General features: G+C 42.1%; 1 protein-coding gene across 1 annotated transcript; it reads left to right on the top strand.

The window, feature by feature from the left end:
• Positions 1–4,716: 4,716 nt before the first annotated feature.
• Positions 4,717–17,280, top strand: oaz2a (ornithine decarboxylase antizyme 2a). Its single transcript, XM_070972747.1, is given in 6 exon segments — positions 4,717–4,912; positions 11,758–11,824; positions 11,826–11,906; positions 13,361–13,533; positions 14,296–14,381; positions 14,909–17,280. Coding segments are annotated over 6 exon segments (648 nt in total). The 5' UTR covers positions 4,717–4,802; the 3' UTR covers positions 15,040–17,280.
• Positions 17,281–19,996: the final 2,716 nt, after the last annotated feature.

Below are 19,996 nucleotides of genomic sequence, written 5' to 3'. Positions count from 1 at the left end.
ATTAATGTCAAAACCTTAAACTAATACGGCAGTTTTCACTTCACGTGTTCTTCGCTGAAAAGAAATGCGCTCACAGCACCCTCTGTTCAAAGTTATGATCATTTCTGTTGAACATAAAGAGTCTTCTTCCAGTGGCACAATGTCTGTCAGAGGTTAAACGCTTGCTCAAGGGCAGTCGTTTACCTAAATGGCTGCTCTGACTGTTTGCCCCCGATTTCCTCTCCTCCTCCAAATCCAATCTTTACATCCCTTTGTGTCTCATCTGTTCTTTTGTTAGGTCCTCATCCTTGCATGAATGTTTGGGACACTGTCTCGTCTCATGACGTGCACTGAGGAGGTAAATCCTGGAAATAATCTTTAACCTTAATTATCGACAGTAAGTCTCTATCACTCACAGAGGAGGAGATGTAGCCCAAGAGATGAAAACAAATTATGGAGGATCTTCTACCTCTGAGTTATCTGACATGTTCTGCAAAGTAAAGGCTTAGCACTGATATTCATGTCCAGTATGCATTACCAGAGAAAAAATGGTGGACTAGAAATGAATCTTGTTCTGCTGTTAAACTTGCTGTAAGCCACTCTTCACACTGCTGTTATTTACACGACACAGGCTCCCTTGGAGGATTTCACTCCCTGTTACATCATGAGGGTGCTGTTCCATGGTGGCTGGCGGGTGGCAATGACCCCTGTCCCCTGCTTACCCAGGCAAGCTGGACCGGCAACATTTATGCTGTGATGTGCCAGGATCAAGTAGCAGGCCTGCTATCTTGTTACTAATCTGATAATCTGTTGGGCACAGGAGATCTTTTCCATTACTCCTTATGTAACAGGGTCTATGTTCAGATTCAAGATGACAGTCTGGGCCAAAAGCTGAGCTGAGGGACAGTCGGACTGTTTTAGAGGAAGAACAGGACTCTGTGGTCACTGCAAGGAGGTGTATCAAACTGTTTTTCCCCAATTGTTCTCCCTCGTTCACATTGACTCCTACATATTTTTTCCTTCACAGAGGTCAAAGGTCAAGGTCAACCATAGTGCAGGGTCCCTGGGGCTGTTTTAAGGGTCCTGACCCCCAAAAGTGCCTCATGTCCCTGAATTAATATCAGTGCATGTGTTTCCTTTACTGTATTTATCTTGGAGGATAAATTTCTCTTCTTTTCCCTGATTATCACCAGACATTTTAAGTGGTCACATCACAAAAACACCAGCGACAGTAACAGTAGTGGGAATTTGATTAAGTAACGACAGTGTTACCATGGCAGCTGCAATGTAAATCAGATACAAGAAATCACTCTGTATTCCTACTTCTTTATCTCAGGCATCTATTTGACATGTTTCTTGCAAAACTTAACAGTGCACCGCTTATGTAGAAAAACCCCCCAACATTTTAACATATTATCCAGTGAGGCATTCATTATATGAGAGTATTAAAGATATCATTTTCAAGTGATAAAAACAATTTTGAAGCATGGATGACAATTAAGCTGCAAGAGAAGCAGGAATATACGGCCCAAGGGAAGCAGAAAGTACCCTATTAGCTGAAAAAAGCTTTGTTTGGGGCCTCAGGCACTGAGGGCCAGACTAAGGAGTGTTATGTGTAAAATTTGTTTTGAGAGTGGTTTGGCTGTACTTATATTGCCTGTTGGCAACATCATTGACAAAATAAAGAGGGTCTTTCTGCAGAACACCCAAGTCAGCTAATCCTGGAGAGCGCTGATTTAGAGAGAAACAATCTAGAAAAGTAGGTCAGTGCCTCAGGTCGAAGAACTAATACATCCATAGCATACCTGACAACACTATCACTGGAAATAATGCAGAGTATTCTGAACTAAAATACTCAACAGCGAGGCCAAGGAATGTTTATTGACTGAAAAAGTATTCAAAACATTTGCTTAAATGAAGGTAGAAATACCACAAATACAATATCTGTACATGCTTCCTCTTTTTAACTGTACACAACATAGATATACTAATTCTGTCACACACTTTATCTATTGGTTCTGTTCATGCTTTGTAGAACAACGAAATCCTATATTTCCTATATTTCCTATAACTGAAAGTAGCACAAAGATCATATCAGGTGTTGATATGATTTTACTGTTTTTTGAAAATTATATCCTCATTTAGAATTTGATGCCAGCAATGTGTTTCAAAAAAGTTGAGACAGTAGGAACACAAGGCTGGAAAAGTTGTGAATGCTGAAAGAAAACACCTGAGGCCTGTACCATAAAGCTGGATTAACTTAGCCAGGCTTCCTCTTACTTATCTGGCTTTACTTAACGAGACATCCGCCCTCCGGATTTTCAGTACCATAAAGCCGGCTATCAACTCACTAATTCAATTCAGGCTTGTCCAATCTAGATCTGTGCGCGCTCACATAAAAAGGGCGGAGTTTGCTGCATGCGACCAATCGCAAACATGGAAAAATCAGCCCGAGCCGCATATTTCACTACGGAGGAGCAAACAATAATAATTAATAAATACGGAATACAAATCAGGCCCTGCAATTGGCTGGCGACCGGTTCAGGGTGTACCCCGCCTCTCGCCCATTGTAGCTGGGATAGGCTCCAGCCCCCCGCAACCCCGAAAGGGATAGGCGGTATAGATAATGGATGGATGGATGGAATACAAATCAATGATCCAGGCAAAAAGCAACACAGTTGCAGCTGCCAAACGGCGCAAGGATTGCTGGCAAAAAATCGCCGACTGTGTCAATGCGTAAGTTAGTGCCATTATAATATTACTTCCCCACTATGACTGCACTTGTATATCTGACTACAATAACATTTGTGTGTTCCATAAATGTATGTGTATATGAAATTTTTCGTTATGGCATGTGATTGTAGCCTTATTATTTCAGATGCAACCCGAGTGGAGCAAAGAGAACATGGGAGCAAATCAAACATAAGTATAAAAATATACTTCAAAGTGGTCAGTACGCTTGCTATATCTTATACATGTAGCATATGTATATGTAGGCCTACATGTTGGAGGCTATATACAATACAATATACAACGGCAAACATCCCAGGGCTTAGTCTACATTATGCAAATTACACATCAACCTTGCTTACCTGCGATGTCATAAAAGCCCTCTTTGATGCACTGCGTGGGCAGGTGGCCGGGAAACACCATGAATGCATCGACAAGCTCAGTCAGGGCCCCCGCGACTTTATGAATAACTCTACATACTGTGCTTTTCCCGAGGTTTTCGGCATCGCCAACAGAATACATAGAAGTACCTATGAATGAATGAACCAATCCATGATTTACTTAAACAAATAATTGATTAATGGCATTTTATCTGTGGCTTGCTTGTAACCCATCCAACGAGGGATTTAAAGACATCATAATAATTACAAACATCACTAAGAAATATATTACCTGTGGCAAAAAACCTCAGTGCAATGCACACTGTCTGCGGGACTGTCAGCGCGTGGTTGCGGTGCGTTACATTACTGATGTAAGGCTCCAGCAGCTGACAGATGTATTGTAACCCCTCTCCCGAAAACCTGTACCTTTCGTACAGTGATTGATCAAACAATTCGAACGGATTACAGCGATCTCTAAATATTCTCTCGCGCCTGAGTGCTCTTCGCACAAGCTGTGCACCAAGATCCACCGGGGTCTCATAAAACGGACAGGCCATTTTCCAAGAGAACTGATTGGTCAGTAGGTGGGGCTTTTATACCTGCTGAGCTCTTATCCTGAACTTATCCTGCTCCGGAGCAGGTTAGGTGTTCAGCATAGGTTACCACGGCAACGTAGCCCGATAGAAAGTAAGCCACCTTTATGGTACCAAAAAGCCAGGGTTAAGCCTGAAGTTATCTCGCTAAGCCGTAATCCAGCTTTATGGTACAGGCCTCTGGTGGAACATCTCACAGTTAATTAGGTTGACTGGCAGCAGGTGAGTAACATGATTGGCTATAAAGTCTCCCAGACAGGCTTAGTCTATGTTTACACGTAGCAGGGTATTTTGGAAAACAGATATTTTCGCCCCTCCATTTTCAAAAATAACATCGTGCACACAACATCGTTTTCAAAAATGTTGTCGTTTACATGAACCCGGCTAAATCCGCCGTCGAGCGCCATCATAACTATGCCAAACCTATGGGCGCGAGTGTAAACATAGGTCGCTCACATATTTTCAGTCGCATGTTATCACGTTTTGGAACATAAAACGCCGTTTAACCCAGTTTACATGTCAACACATAACCGGTGTTTTCAGAAATCTCCACTTTGACCAGAGTTTTTAAAAATGATCATTTTCCATGGAAAAAAAACAACAACAAAAAACTCTGTTTGCCTGGCCATTCTGTTTGTATTTACATTTTACACAGTGTACCAACATTTTTTGGAAATGGGGTTGTATATAAATTGTAACATTAAGAGAGGCTACCACCAAACAAGCACATACTGGAAACAGGTTTCCAGTGTAAATTACTTTCTTCCCTTTTAAAACGTAGGCTTGAAAATCGACCAAGAAAGTGTCACAAAAAAATTAAAACAACTATTTAGTGTGATTAAATGAAGGTACTCTTAACATATAATATCAAATAAATGTTGTTGTGATTGCTTCCATGTGAGTTTTAACCAGTTTGTTTACTTTATGGGCGGTTGTAAAAAACAGTCTCACTTCCTGGTGTGTGTTACCCATGATGCCTTGTTGCAGCTATAAAGCCTCCTGCGTGCCGCCGTACACCGCAGTTAAAGCTGGCAGACGATGTGTTGAAAACAGGCTCATCTCTCCCACGAACAGTCCCTCTAAAGACTTTTACTGCAAAAGCGTTCAGCTTAATTTACGAATGGTGAACTTTCCTTTTGAGGTTTTATTGAATAGTAATTGTTTAAGCTGTCAAAAAGGACCTAAAGACCCGTGTTTCCTCGAAGCTATCATGCTGAACACCGAGGAAAGGTAGGAGGATGCTTATATTCTTCTAGAAACATCAACAAAACAGACGTTAACGGCTGCCGCGGATGTCAGTTGTCCGTATTAGTGAAGTCTCAGTTTGAAGTAAAGTTAGATAGTCGGGCTTGTTGAGATAGTTTCATTTTATTTCAGTTAGTTCGCAAAACAGCAGGAAAACAACTGCTAAATAAAACTAAGCAGGCTGTCCTACACGCAGAGTTAGATGCGTTCAGGCAGCAGCTGCCAAGTTAAACATCCAGCAGACACGATTTCATTTTTTCCGAGTGAACGCCAGAAAAAAGAAGCATTGAACGCATCATGGCTGTGCAAAGTTGACGCAAAATAAACTTTTGCTCATTTTAGAGGTGTTGAAAGGCTGCTGAACGTCTCCAGCTCACCTGTTTTCACCTTTTTTCCCTTTACAACGCCTTGTTAAAATCCCAAGTAGGAAACTTTCCTAAGTACCAATGTGTCTTCGGGAAGCTGCAAGTTGTTTCTTGTTGGTTCGAATACTGTAAGTAATGGGGTCTCAACCAAGTATTATTGTGATTATTTTCACTATCGATTATTTATCGAAACAGAAAAGTTGCAGATCCTTATATTTGAGAAGCTGAAATAGGCAAACTGTAGACGTTTTCGCTTGATAAATAGCTTTAGTGATTTATTGATTAGCAAAATACTTGGCAACAGCACTACAGAAATTAATTCAAGGACCACTGGAGCTCAGAAATAATGAATCAATTAATGGATTAGTTGAGGGACAGAGGATCAATTGGCATGAATTTTGATAATTGGCTAATTAAGTCATTTATCAAGCAAAAAATGTAAATATGTGCTAATTGCAGCTTCATAACTGTGAGGAATAAGCTATTTTGTTCTGTTTTTATCATGGGAAATTAATTACCTTTGAGTTTTGATCTATTGGTTGGAGGAAAAAAGGCTTTTTTTGACTGATATCAATATTTGAAAGTTTTAAAGTCATGTCTGATACCATATATTTATGATGAGGACTGGAAGACAAACTACACATCAAACGCACATTTGGCATTTCTGCACTGTAATTTCTTGGAACTTACCAACCACCATATACTCTTATACTGATGTGTCTCTGATGACCTAAAATCATCCGACGTGGGAAATTGACCCATTTCTGACATACTCTAAAGTGAGCCATTAATCAAAAAAAAATAATGGGCAGACTGATCGATAATAAATGTTAAAATTAATCGCAGCCTTGCTTACAGTTTTGCTAAGTGTAGGGTTTTTTTTTCCCCCCATAGTACATACTGTACTGAACAAGGCTGCATTTTATTGCCTTGGCTTTTCCAATTTCTGACCTTTACTGCATGCATGTGCAATCCAGTAGTGGCTTTGTAGTAATCTTAAGCTACTGTATTTGATTTTGTACTGGGTGTTTGTCCTATTGCATCACTATAGAGGTCCTATAGGGATTTGGTGTTGCTGTGATGGTGTTATGTCTGTTTATTATGCGTTGCTTCTTTCCTACTTAAGAACTGGCCGTGAGATAATCCCACAATACATCATTTTATGAGCAATTACATGGATAAATTGTGGCCTGTCTGTTTTTTTTTCCTCTGTACACAATCAGAGGCATAAGCCTTGCTGTTGTCCGCTTCGTGTTTACCATCTGACGATGAGCGAGAGAGGGAGAGCTCCATTGATGCAGAGAGCCAGAGCAGTGACTGTATTAGCTCTCTGACTGTTATAGCCCTGTCAGCTGAAGGCATCAAATGGCCTACATCAGCCTGGTTGCATAACCCCCCCCCCCCCCCACCCCCCACCCCCCTTCACTGGTTCACTTCTCATGCGTCAATGGAATGTGTGTGTGTGTGTGTGTGTGTGTGCGCATGCGTGCATGCATGCATGTGTATTATGTAGTAAAAAATGGCTGGATTATTTAACTTGAGCTACCTGAGTGTAAGTAAGTGCCCCTGTAAGTGACCTGGAGACTGATCTCCTTGCTGGAAGAGTTTGCATCAGACCCATGTAAAGTTTTCTGGAAGGTAACCAAAACATTAACTGCCAACCAGTGTCAGCTGGCATCTGGAAATGGCATCGACAGCTCATATAGTTGACTGCAGGCGAGACAGTGGTACAAACCTTTAGCGTGCGCCTACAAGTGAGCTGCAGGCAGACTTGAAATTAACACATTCCACTGGGGAAAACACCCACAAACAGGCTCTTCACAAGTGGAGATTATCTTTTTAGTAATTCAATTTTGAACTTGTGTTTGTTTAATGGTTCCATAGAAATTCAGCCAAAGTTGACGTAGAAATCAGTTAAAGCAAAACCTGCTTACAACCTCTGAAGTGAGAGGCTTTGCTGTTTTTGTTTTGGCCCACGATATTTAGTTTAATATCACAGATGACTGAGGAAAGAGGTGCTAATCAATTTCTTATCTATTCAGAAAGTGACCTTTTACTGTCAGTGTGTGGGCACTGTTTTCCAGTGTGATGAGACGATGTATGCCAGCTACACGGACTTGTTGCTACCTTTTTCTTTGCTTTTTCTGGAATGAACACAAGCAGATGTCATTGTTTTCATTTTCCCTCCAAGTGTTTTTGATTATAGCTCACCAAACTGTGCCTGTACTTACAAAGCCTCTCTTGAATTGCACTTTGCACATGTTGGATTCCACAAACTACAGTGAGCCAGTGTTTGGGTGGGTGTCTCTGTAAGGGGTGATTTTAAAATTGCCATGCACTCCACATTAGTGCTGCCTTTTTGCACAGTCTGGTGGGTTTATTCTTTGCTTCTTTACTGAACAAATCTGTCTGTTTTTGTAGTTTGGACGTACAGTTTTGCGATGCCTGTTTATTTGGATTTTCCCTGTCTGTCTTTTTCTCGAGTGAGGTTGACATTTTTAGTATTTAATGGAAATCTCGACAGTTATGAGGTGATTGCTGTGACATTTGGTGCACATGTTCATGTTCCCCTCATGATGAACTGTAAGAGCTTAGGTTATCCATTAGCTGTTCATCTAGCACAATCATAAGGGAACTGAATTTGTCTAAATGTATTACCTGCAGTAATGATCCCTGCAAAACTGATGAGGTTGCCGTCATCCTTACTTGTACTTTGTGTTTGGTGCTAATTATTGTTAGCATTCTATCAGGCTAAACTAAGATGATGCTCGTGGTAAACAGGTCTGCCATTCACCGGCTCATTAGCATGCTGACCTTGGCATTTAGTTCAAAGAGCTGTTGTGCCCAAGTGCAGTGTGTGCCTGACCAGCCGTGAACAGTCACTGTTTGGCTGCAGAGGTCAGAGCAGTGGCTTTTGACAGAGATATGTCCAACCACACTCAGGTTTCAGAGCACGTGTGTCTTTCCTGTTTCTGTCTCGACATCTATTCCGACACGCTGTTCTGCCAAACATCCAGGGGTCAGAGGAGGTCTGAGGACCCTCTGTTTACTTTCCTGCATACAGCAATGTGCTGTTTATGTCTCCAACCTAAATCATCTTTGCCACAGGTTTTAAGGGGGGCCAATAAGTTTGTTTATGTTGATTATCTGGGTTTGTGTTGAGTCTTTTTCCATTTCTAAGCTGGTAATTACAGTGTTAGAAGTTGGTTGCGCTTTGGTCTTCTTGGAGGACCTACCAGAGCACTTCCTGTTTTGGTTGAATTGTGCCTTTCTTGGCTGACAGCCAAACTTCAGCTGCTCAGAAACTGGCCAACTCAGGTCGTTCATGCCCTGAAACAATTTACCTGAATCAGTTCTCAAAACAACTCGCAGCTCAGGAAGAGCAAACTGGAAGTGGAAGCGTTCATCTTGCATACACACATGCTTTCTCCCATACTGGGAGAATCAGACGATGACGCACTTGGCATCTTTGAATCTCTCTGCAACACACAGATGATTAAATCCTCACCGGCATACTAACACAGTCCAGGCTTGTGAGTGTACTCGGCCTTCACATTGCTGCACAGAGTCTGTGTCACCCATCAAGCCAACCTCCTTTAAAAACATAACCCATATTCTGTTTTTAGGGTGACCTCACAACCTATCGGGGGGGCTAAAGGCTGCTCCAGCTAGAGTGGCATCGTGGTACGGGAGGGTGGGGAGAGCTGCTTGGAGTGTGGCTGAAATGTCAGAGGACGAAAGTGTTGTCTTTCACAACAAGCTGGCATTTCAATCAAGGACAGGTTCTTGTGTCCATCTCTGAAAGGGAAGATGGAAAAAGAGGAGCTTGACATCTTGGCAAGTGTGCTTATCTGTTCCTCCATCCGCGTCCTACCTGTTGTTCCTGATACAGTCTGTAATGGTTTTGTTTCTGAGGACTAAATGAAGAGGAAATCTTGGCTGTCAAGATTTAGTTTTATTGATGTACTGCCAACATTCACCTCATTCTGAACTGCACTGTTTACATTACTCAAGTACTGTACATAAGTACAATTTAGATACACTAAGTATTTCTGTTTTTGTTACCTCTAATCCATATTTCAGTATTGAAATATTGTAATATTGTACACACCTATGATGATCATATAGAATCAGATGTATTGTTATAGATTAAACTACCTAAACTACTTATTGAAGTAGTTAGCATTAGTTCATACTTGACTACTGCTTCCACATTCATGCATCATTGTAATATCATTGTGACACAGACAGGAGCTGCTCTGGTGCATAATGAGTACTTCTGCTTTGATTTTACATTAGATTTTAAATGCAGGATTTTAACTTGTAATTGAGCATTTTTCTACCATGGTTGCAACTTCTTAGGGCTATAGCTAAAGATTATTATTGATTAATCTGCAGATTATTCTCTTGATTAAGCAGCTAATCATTTTAATTGTTACAACTCGTTGACTCGAATAAAGCATCACCAGAATTTAAAGAAGCAGACAGTCCACTACAGTAACATGGAGAACAGGACAGTTCACGTGTTGTCTCTGCATAGTTAACAACCAGGGGCATGATGAGACAGGGAACGGGTGCGTGCTGTCGCAGCTGTGGAGTGAATTGGCCGGTCATGATGAGCTCTGTTTTCCATTGCACACTTTGGTTCGTAGCTATGCAGATGAGGTCGTCCAGGTTACCTGTCTAGTCTGCAGGGAGGCTGTGACACAGATCCTCCCTCTGACACACCAGATACATGCAGCTGATGTTTTCCTGTGGCACGTGACTCGTATCCCAGTATTCACCCACAAACAGGTCAGTCTAGCTGGTACAGTTTCAGATATATGAATGTCAGGTTTCAGTGAAGGTGCTAGAATGCCTTGGGGACAAAGTTGGTGCATGTTTGTGTATTTCCTCATCTACAGGGCCAGACTGAGAATCCCCAGCCCTCATGTTCAGGCCCATCTGGCAGCATCGGCCGGCTGCCATCATGTCTGGTTTGAGACGCACGGCCGTAACTCAAAACGCCCAAGATGTGTGTTCCCGAAAGCCTCCCGAGCTATTTGCAGAGGTGTTTACAGATCATGTGCTTGTTTGTGATACATGCCTTCCACCGCATGCACAACCCGTCAAGAACTCTGTGCATGCTGTGGGAAATCAAAGGCTTTTATTTTGTCTGTGGTCGACTCGTCATAAACTTTTTTCTTCAGGAATCAAAGGACTGAAAGGTCCTAGAAGTAATTCAATAATTTTTAGTGTTGCTGATGTCCATATCACATGCCCATTGGTTTTGTTCTGTTATGTACAGGGTTGGATGAATGCCACAAATCTATGTATAACCAACCAGACCCGACTGACTGGAGCACTGAGTCTTAAGGTTTAAGGTGATCGGTGTCCTACTTTCACTTTTTAGAAACTCCACTGGCAGATTCTTCAGCCTGAGGCAAACATTATCATATTGCTCACAGGGCTAAAGTCACATAGGAGGAGTTTGTGTACTTTGTCCCAGGTTACACTTTAATCAGTGGCTGGCTAAACTGCTGGAAACCTGCTAATTACATAAAGGGATCCTACAAATGAGTAAACAGTATAATCATGTTACATCCCAGTCTATACTGTAGAGGTGGAGCATGCTGCCACAGGTGCTTGAGTTTGCTCATTATGGGAACGTCTTTAATGAAGTTAAAATAAAACTGTGTGAGTGAGGCAACAAGCCCAGAGGTTTGCATCAGTAGCAGAGCAGGATTCGTCACCACGTGTTTCAGTTTCATTTCTGTCTGTTCCAGTTAAAGTTGGAGTTGTCGTGTAAGCACTCAAAAGTTCGGTTTAGATTCAGTGTTTCACACCAAAATGCAATCCTTGAGGTCTAACAAACGTGTGGAGTGCATCTCCTTCCTCATTAACCATTTGTATCGTCTACATCCAGGTTACTTCTCTTATCTTCTTTTGCTCTTTTTTCCCTGCCTTGGTTTGGTGCATTGCTGTGTGTCATTGATGCCAAACGACGATCATCAGAATAAAGTGAAACTAACGGTATGATGTGAAAAACATTGCTGCATTGCGCAACAAGCGGTTAAAAACACCACAGGGTAGCTTTAAATGTCCTGATGCAGCTGAAACAGAGGCTCGTGCCTTGAATCATTTCCTTTAAATTGGCCTGGACAGATCAACTCACAGACTCCGACCTGGATTTGAACACTGGATGGACTCTAAACAGCTCTGGAAGCAGCCAACACTAACAGTGTCCATACAGTTTAGTTTGGCAGGCTCGCAGCTGGTAGTTATCTGTCACATTGAGTACAGCTCTTCATTCAAGCTAGTCACTGTGAACCAGAACCTAGAGAGGCCTGCTTACTTTATAAAACATGAATTTATCTTACTTTTAGTTTTTTACTTTTTTTGCCAGTATAGCTGTTTTTATTTTAGAGGAAGTAGAGGACAGATTCAGCGAGACACTGAAACACTGCTTCATCTTTTTCCTTTCAGTTCCTGGTTAGCGGGGTCTCGGCTGCCCAGCTCCATCCCTCAGTCTCCGGGGCCTCTGTGGTGTTCCTGATGCCCCTCACCCACAACTGAAGATCCCGGGTGGGCGAGGGACTGTCAGGGATCACTCTCTCTACGTGCTACTACACAAGGTGACGGTCCTCGACTTCATACAGAGCTGTAGTTCAACATTTGTAAAGCTTCCCGGTGATGTCTGCACAAACTGCTGCTCACCTTAAAACAGTAGGAAAGTGCGAAAGTTAAACTGTAAAACTTTAAACTGGGACTGCAAGTGTTGTTAAAAGAGAGTTGGACGAGATAAGTCTTTGTCCCAGATTGGTATTGTAAAAAGACTTTTTATTTTGAGATAGATGATGAAACAAAGTGGCCATGTGTTGCTCTTATTCGCTCTAAGCACTTTAGGTAATAACTGTTAAGCGCTTCGTCCCTTAGCGACCACTCAGACTCATTAAACACACTAAACTCTGAGTTTTAGCCTCATTTTGCTAAGTTCCCCCTTTTTTTTCTTTTTTTTAAAGCTTAAAAATCCTTTAATCTGTGTCCCACCGATCATCTTCCTTCATTCACCTCGTTTCCTCCTTATAATATGAGTCAGAACTTATTAACTTATTAACATTTTCTTTTGAATTTCTGTGTTTTGTAAACATCATCACACAAACTCCTGCGTGCTCTTGTCTGTGTGCACGTGTGTCATGTTGTACCCCAGACATGTGACTGTCCCTGGGGATTAGAGATTTAGGATCAGCCAGATCAGTCATAACTGCCATATTAACATCCTCATCTGTCCTCAGTGAGCCAAAAAAACCCTGTAACGTTACGGCTTTATCAGATTTGGTCACCGAATACAAACTCTTGCTTACTTTCAATTCAAGAAATTTTTATTGTCCCCAGAGGGAGAAACATTGTGTACAAGAAGCATACTGTACATTCACTTTTATTTTCTTTTAGACAAGGAAGTTTAACTTGATTTACACATCTGCTTTTCAGTATTTATGCATTTTTACACAACTGTTGCATTTATGACACATCAGATCCAGTACATACAAGTAAAATAAGAATAAAATAATGTACCAACTAAACAACATTTAAATTTATACATCACAGCTTTCAGACAGAGCTCACATTAAGCAGCCGCATGCTGTCAGTACAAAAACATACGCCTGACAAAATGAGACCGAGAGCTCAGTAAGATAATAAGGGTCCATGTGGTTTGTCAAACCACACATCATTCACAGTTCAAGACTTCAGACCCTGCTGCACACATGATAGTGCTTCATCAAGAAAGTGGCATGACTACAACCACTTCCTTACTTCGCATCAGTGCCGCTCTCAGATGCAGAAGGCTTTTTTGTTTTGTGCTTTTAAAGTTTAAAGTGACATCGTCTTTTAACACAGTAGACAAGACTGAAAAGGGCAAAATGCCAAGCTTTCTTTCAGAAGTCAAACTTTTCCCATATGTATGTGAGTGTAGCTCCAATTTATGGACCGGGCCTTTAGTGGACACAGTTTTAAAATCAATCTTAACGCCAAATATATGATAAACTGAACAATTTTTTCTTTTTCTGTCGCACCCATTCTAATCCAGGATGAGAAGTTAACGGTGACACAGGCCACTCCAGTGAGCAAGAACCCCTCTCTTCTGCGCTTCCAGTACCAGCTGAGTGAGCGCCGCTCGGCCTCCTGGGACACAGCTCTATCAGAAGACAGCCTCTTCCTGGAGATCCCTGCCGGGCCGCTGGTGGAGGGGAGCAAGGAGGGGTAAGTATCTGTTGATTTACAGTGATCTCTCAACAGGGGACCTTTTTCTAAATGAAAAGTCCTCCAGAAATCCGTCTTTATATCAAATTCTCCCCTTATTTAGGTTTGAAAAGTTGCTCACCAAAGTTTGTTAGCTGCTTCGCTAATAGATCGCTAAATACGCCAGCTCAGGGCTATGAGGAGGCTAAGTAAATTTATGGTACATCCAGTGTCACCGCTGTGAATTTCACTGCAGAGAGCTTCAGAACTGCCTTTGAGCCCTCAGGGAGATTAGATACTTGGAAGAGAGATTTCATTTTATTAAATTCTCTCATTTAGTCCTGGCTCGAGTATGAGGCATGTTTGACAGAAATCAGCCGTTGCTTATGTCAAGATTAATTGTTTTCCCACAGTATCAAATAAACTGTGTTGAAATAGAAATAATCCCATCATGTCCTGTCTAACAGCATTTAGTGTAAACTATACGGGTCTAACTTGTACATGAGAGGCTGTTATCATGTTTAAAGGCCATCAGTGCGCCCTAAATTAAAATGGATGCTATTAAGTTTCTGTTTTCATCGTCTGTCTTTGGCTGTAATCGATGCTGGGACAGAGTAACCTTGCCTGCTGTGGGCACAGAGCCAGTCGCCTGGGCAGCCAGCTGCGCAGCTGCTATTGCATTATTATGTAAACTTGCAGCTCTTATATAAAGAGAAAAAAATAAATGTGCGTCATCAGCTCTCCCCTTGTTCACCGGCCCTCTCTCTGTGTTCGTGTCGCCAGGCTAACCGCTCTGCTCGAGTTTGCAGAAGAGAAGCTCAAAGTTAACTTCGTGTTCCTGTGGTTCCATAAAGGCAGAGATGATCGATGTAAGTGCACTTCTAATGTTCATATACTCTTCTTTTGTTTTGGTTTCTCACAGCTTTTGTGCATTGACTTTAAAATATGAAGACCTTTTAACCGGGTCCCCAGTCAATAGTAACGATTTTTGCTCAGTGTAGTGTGTGGACATGGTTGGGTTAACGAGTTCTGAGGCCTGCGGCAAAACTTTGTTGTCTGTTGGTGGAGCCAGCCTCTGCAGCGTTAAGCGTTAACAGCTCTCTCAGAAGCTGAAAAATTCACCTTCAAGCTTCAGTACTTAACTTCAGTACGCATTGTATCTTGTTTGTCTGGTATGTGCAGAAATAGAGATATTAAAATAATGATTTGTGGTTTTAGGGGGAGTTTGTCCATGGTTCTGTACAGGCACAGATATATGTAACCTGACTGTGACAGCAAGACTCTGGAGGCGGCACACAGTTCAATGCCAGCAGCCTTTAAGACACAACATATTATGTTACAAATTACCACCAAATTGACACCAGGAGCACCTCTGACTGTCCTCGTGTCTCCTCAGTGTCCATCATCAAGACGTTCCACTACATGGGCTTTGAGATGGTGAAGCCGGGAAACCCCATGGTACCAGCCCGGCCCGATCTGGCCTTCATGGTTTACTCTCTGGACAACAGCAGCTCAGACGAGGAGTGACTGCCACACCAGCTCCTTACACCTCCCTCTCCCACCCTGACCCACCTCCCTTCCCTCCCTACCTCCCTCACGCCTTCTGCCTGTTTTCCTCACGTCTCGCTCTGACACAAACCCCTTCTCTTCCTTAGACATCCCTCATCACTGACTGGGAGGTGTCACTTTTTTTTTTTTTTTTTTAAAGACTTGTGGTTTCTCCCTTGCCTGAGGATAACTGCAGATTGGAGCAGCATAGCTTGAACTAAGTCATCACGAGCATCGTGGGATTTCTTTTTTATTTCCCTGCTTAGTGGTTCCTCCTTTGGCCACATTATTTTTTTTGTGCTGCCATCAACAAGACAAACAACCATTGACATTCAGGAGAAGGTGGTGTTTTACATTAAAATTCAGCATATCTCTCCTCTGACGGCTTCAACCTTTTCTAAGGAAAGACTTTGGTTTGTCTTTGTGTGCTGTATACCATGCAAACGGTGATTGTAGGGCTAAAAGAGGGAATTATGGGTTTGGTATAGTCAAAAAAAAGTGTTGTTTTGCCTCATAATATAGATGGGTTAAAGCCTGATGTGTTACATTTAACATTAAAGCACATGTAAACATTTCTTTACACTTCTTCCTGATGTATTTAGGCATCATTCCAGCACGTCACGCGCTCTGGGTTTCTTTTCACTCTCTCATCTGCCCAAAACCGCCTCGCCACAAATGTGGAAATATCCTGTCTGTCTCTCCAGACTTAGGAAGCCGCCTGCATGTTGAATGTCAGAACAGGGAAGCTTCCGGCTCACAGAGGCAAATACCTTTGCTCCTTGTCCTGCTCTGAGCAGTAATCAGCCGTCAGGCTGACAGTGGGGGTTATTAGCGAGCTGGTGAGGACGGGGTTTGCTTCACATGTCACTCTGAAACAAACATGTGCTTTGTCCTAAGCTGAATAGCTGCTGGTGGAAGATGGTCAGGTTTAAAAAGAAGCTCCACTTTGCATTAAAATGTACACACCATGTCTGAATCGAGCGAAGCTTTAGCCCCAGCTTGTGCCTCTCAAGCTCAAGTCAAGCTAAACATCTGTTAAAAATAAATATCTGGCAATCACTGAAAACCCTCAAAGGTTGTTTGACAACATTTATCATCCTGAAACTGAATCCTCTTCTGACTGGATAAAGGTCTGTTTGTCAATAAGACACAAACCTTTAATCTGTCACTTGAGGCTAAATTTTCTATCTGGTAATGATTGTTGGTCTATGATGACATTAAAGATCAGTGCAGACAAACTGATACTGATACAGATCTTTTTTTATTCTATGTAATATCCAGCTGCCATCTTTATTTAAATGAGGAAAACGAAGTGCAACTTTTCATACAGCAAACAGTGTTTTTAGTTTTTATTTTTTGTCCTGGAAATATCTGTGGAGCAGTGTTAAGTTTTGTTAAACAACCTTCTGGGTATTTCAAAGATCACAGAAATATCCTGTGACTTACAAACTGGGGCCAGCGAAGCTTAGTTCAGCCCTGAACAGTTCTCAGTAGTACTACTGTCCCTCACCAGCTGAAAGCTCGACGGCAACGAGGCTTTTTGTGCCTAAAGGAGAGTGCAATGTCAATATTTTTTACTCTTGAGTCTTATTGAGGAATGTGTCCATGTTCATTATTCAGTCCTGTGCAGATCCAGACCCACGCTGTGTGAGGAAGCGAGCTCACTGTGGAGGTACAGGTGATTACCGTATATGCAATGATAGTAAAGACACACCTGTGCAGGTTTTTTTTAGTTTTGTGGTTTTTAGTACTCTGAACAAAACGCCAAAGAATCCACTCTGTCTGTGACAAGCTGTCCATTCAAATCGTCTTGCTCTCAAACTTCAGCTCTTTTTAACCTGATGTGTAAAGCAGCAGTGATCTACATTCCCCATGTCAGCCATACTACCTGTAACACCTCAGAGAAAGGTGACGTCTGTTCCAGAGTGGTGTCGGGGGGGGGGGGGGGGGCTTTCTCTTCTGCATGTGTTCAGATCATGAGTCTTCGTTGCTACTGATTGAGCCCTGACTATAAGCTGTTTGGAAATGTCATATGAATTTTCTCAGAGGTATATTTTTATGTATGTGTATTTCTCTAATGTTTACTGTGATAGTTTAGGGATTTATTTTTTGTTCTCTGTGACATGCAGTACTTAGCAACCATTCAACGACAATCCACACTTATATACTCTGGAATTTTTTGTCTTTGGGGAAAAACAATAAAAGTTGTTATCTAAATGAGTGCTTTCTGTTGTTTTTTTCTTCATGGATTTGCTCGTAGGGCATGCGTGCATGTGCATGGTCGTCACATGGTTTTGTGCTGCGGGGTGTAGTTAAACTTGTTTTGTCTTTTTCAAGATGGCAACTTTGAGTTTGTTTTTTAAGTGAGAGGCGTCGGACTACAGAGGGAACAGCACAGGAAGCAGGCCAAGTTCAGAAAACTGAGAAACCATATTTACTACAATTATACAAATTAAGACTGATAAAGAGATTTGCAGAAATGAAAGTGTTTCTTGTTTTGTAGGAAGCAGTTTCACCCGATCACTGACTCACAGGCGCTAATCTCCACCAGCTCAGCTCACAGCACATTACAGCTCACCGCTGGCCTCCCGCCAAAGACTGCAACGTCCCAAGTCAGTTGATCTACAGATCTATTTTCAGTGACCGGGCCAGAACGGACTCAGCTGTGCTATATCGGCGCCTCTAATGCAGCAGCAACCTGCTTTAAAACCTCTGTTGTTCCTCCTGAAGGGGAAAAGCCATTCAGTCTGCAGTATGGAGGCCCTGAGGTGCCAAAAACAACAACAGTGGGCGAAACACGTCAACAAAAATAGAAAAGAGCGTCACAGAGAAGACTTTAAAGGTGCCCTGAAGTTTTCTTGTGAACAAACAAAAGTTTTGTTTTCATTGTTTCTTATAGAATCACAATTTGCACAACTTTGAGGTCAAACAAACCCTTTGAATGCATCTTCTTCCAAATAAATCATTTAAACTCAAACATTGCTTACTTGCGAGCAGTCCTCTTCTTCACTGCCTCTGCTGGTGCTCTGCTCTGCATGTTTGCTCATAGTGCCACCACTGTGCTTCCACGGAATAATGAGAAACCAGCAGCAGGAATGTGTGCCACCAGTATGAGCACAGTGCAAACAAACTGGGGACTCGCTCATTCAAACATTGCTCCATAGGGCTTCTAGTGTTCAAAAACTGTTTTATGATTCCTTGTGTTTCCTGAAATGTTCTGTTTCATTATTGTGTTTTCTAAAATATTCTCTCTCTGATGCTGAGAAGCAGCTATCAATGCGAGGCCTTGTCATTACCAACAAAAGAACTCTTCAAAAGCCACAGATAAACCTGTGCACATCGAGACAGCCTGGGAAACTCCATTAGTGTTGATATTTCACCTCTTGGGCTGCTACAAGCACTTGTTACCTATAAAATGGGTCTGGGGGTCCTGTAAAGTGCTGCTGTTTGTCACAACCACACAACCACACAATCCATCATGTCACAACAGTGCACTAAAAAACCGAAGTCAGGCATTCAAGCTGTGTCACTAATCTCCTGGGCTAAAGAAAGACCAGATAGTCCCCTCCTGGCCTTAATCTTGTGTTGACTTTATATAAACTCACCTCAGATTGAGGCTGATAAGCGGTTACCACATCAGCAGCACTCACAGCATGGCGGTTCTGGGAAACTTCCACTACGTCCTCGCGTCAGTTTCCAGCTTCCGTTTAGCAGAGTTAAAAGCAGCCCGTCCATGGCTAATCCCTCTAAAGAGACTGAAGCCCCAAGAGCAGATCAGATGTAATGTGCTGCAATGAAAACCTGCTTTTCACTGCTTCTGCCCTCCATCATCGCAAAGTGGTCTGACATAAGTACTGCTGACAAGTAATCTCACCACAAGGTCCATTGAGTAGCTGCTCTGGAGCTTTCCATCATGTCACATGGTCTTTTTCACCAGATGGAGATTATTAGCAACTCTGCACTAATAAACATGTGATGTGATTGAAAGCTCCAGAACAGATCCAGCAGTTGTGGAGCAACATTAGCATTCATTTGTTTTTTAGCTCTAGCTGGTTTTGGTCTCTACTGACTCCTGAGGGAAACGTCGGGCTCTTTAGCTGCTAAATGCTCCAATAGCTTCACCGGCTAAATGCTAACTTTGTCTGTCTGATGTTTGGTGCAGAGCAGATGTGTACAATGGATCTTCAGAGAGCTTTTTGGCTGATAACAGCCTGCTGCACCGGAAAAAGACGATACGAGAAGTGAGAGTGAACCAAAACAGTGAAGTTGTGGCTTGAACAGCTGAGAGATGAGCTGAAACTCACGGCTAATTATAAATCACTGTGAAGCCGAGTGGAGCTGCAGATTCAGGCGCTGAGTCTCTGCAGGTTCATCACTAAGACCCCCCCTTTCACAGCCGTTTGATAAATCTTGATTACAGCCACTTTAATGTTCTTGCCACTGACATTATGGACACAACTGTCCCGACTGTCTCTTACTAGCTGAGCTGAAAACACTGAAGATAAACTTCCTGTTGTACAAAGACTGGAAAACACCCAGCATCCCTGCCTTAAACAAAGGTGAACACATATCATTGTGTAACCACCGTCTCCTATTTCATAACAGTTTTAACTATGCATTACACAATTCATGCAGAATACATTGACCATCTGCTCCGTCCCACACAGACCGAGCTCACACATTTACCTCTAATCCCATATTGACTTCAACTGTAAATCCACAGAAATCAGAAAAGTTACAGAAGACATAAATAACTTTCAGAAGAGCAGCTGATTTCCTTTAAATACACTCTATTCAGTTTAGTTCAATCACTTCGTGATTTAAAAGTATCAAATAATGCTTGTTTTGACGATGAATAAACAACATTCAACTTTTTATGGCCAACCCTCCAGCATTTAACATGAAACAGATAAAAACAACTCAGACAAACACCGAG

This window comes from Chaetodon trifascialis, chromosome 10 (genome assembly GCF_039877785.1).
Source record: "Chaetodon trifascialis isolate fChaTrf1 chromosome 10, fChaTrf1.hap1, whole genome shotgun sequence".
Classification (NCBI taxonomy): Eukaryota; Metazoa; Chordata; class Actinopteri; order Chaetodontiformes; family Chaetodontidae; genus Chaetodon; species Chaetodon trifascialis.
This window is presented reverse-complemented; position numbering and strand designations above follow the sequence as displayed.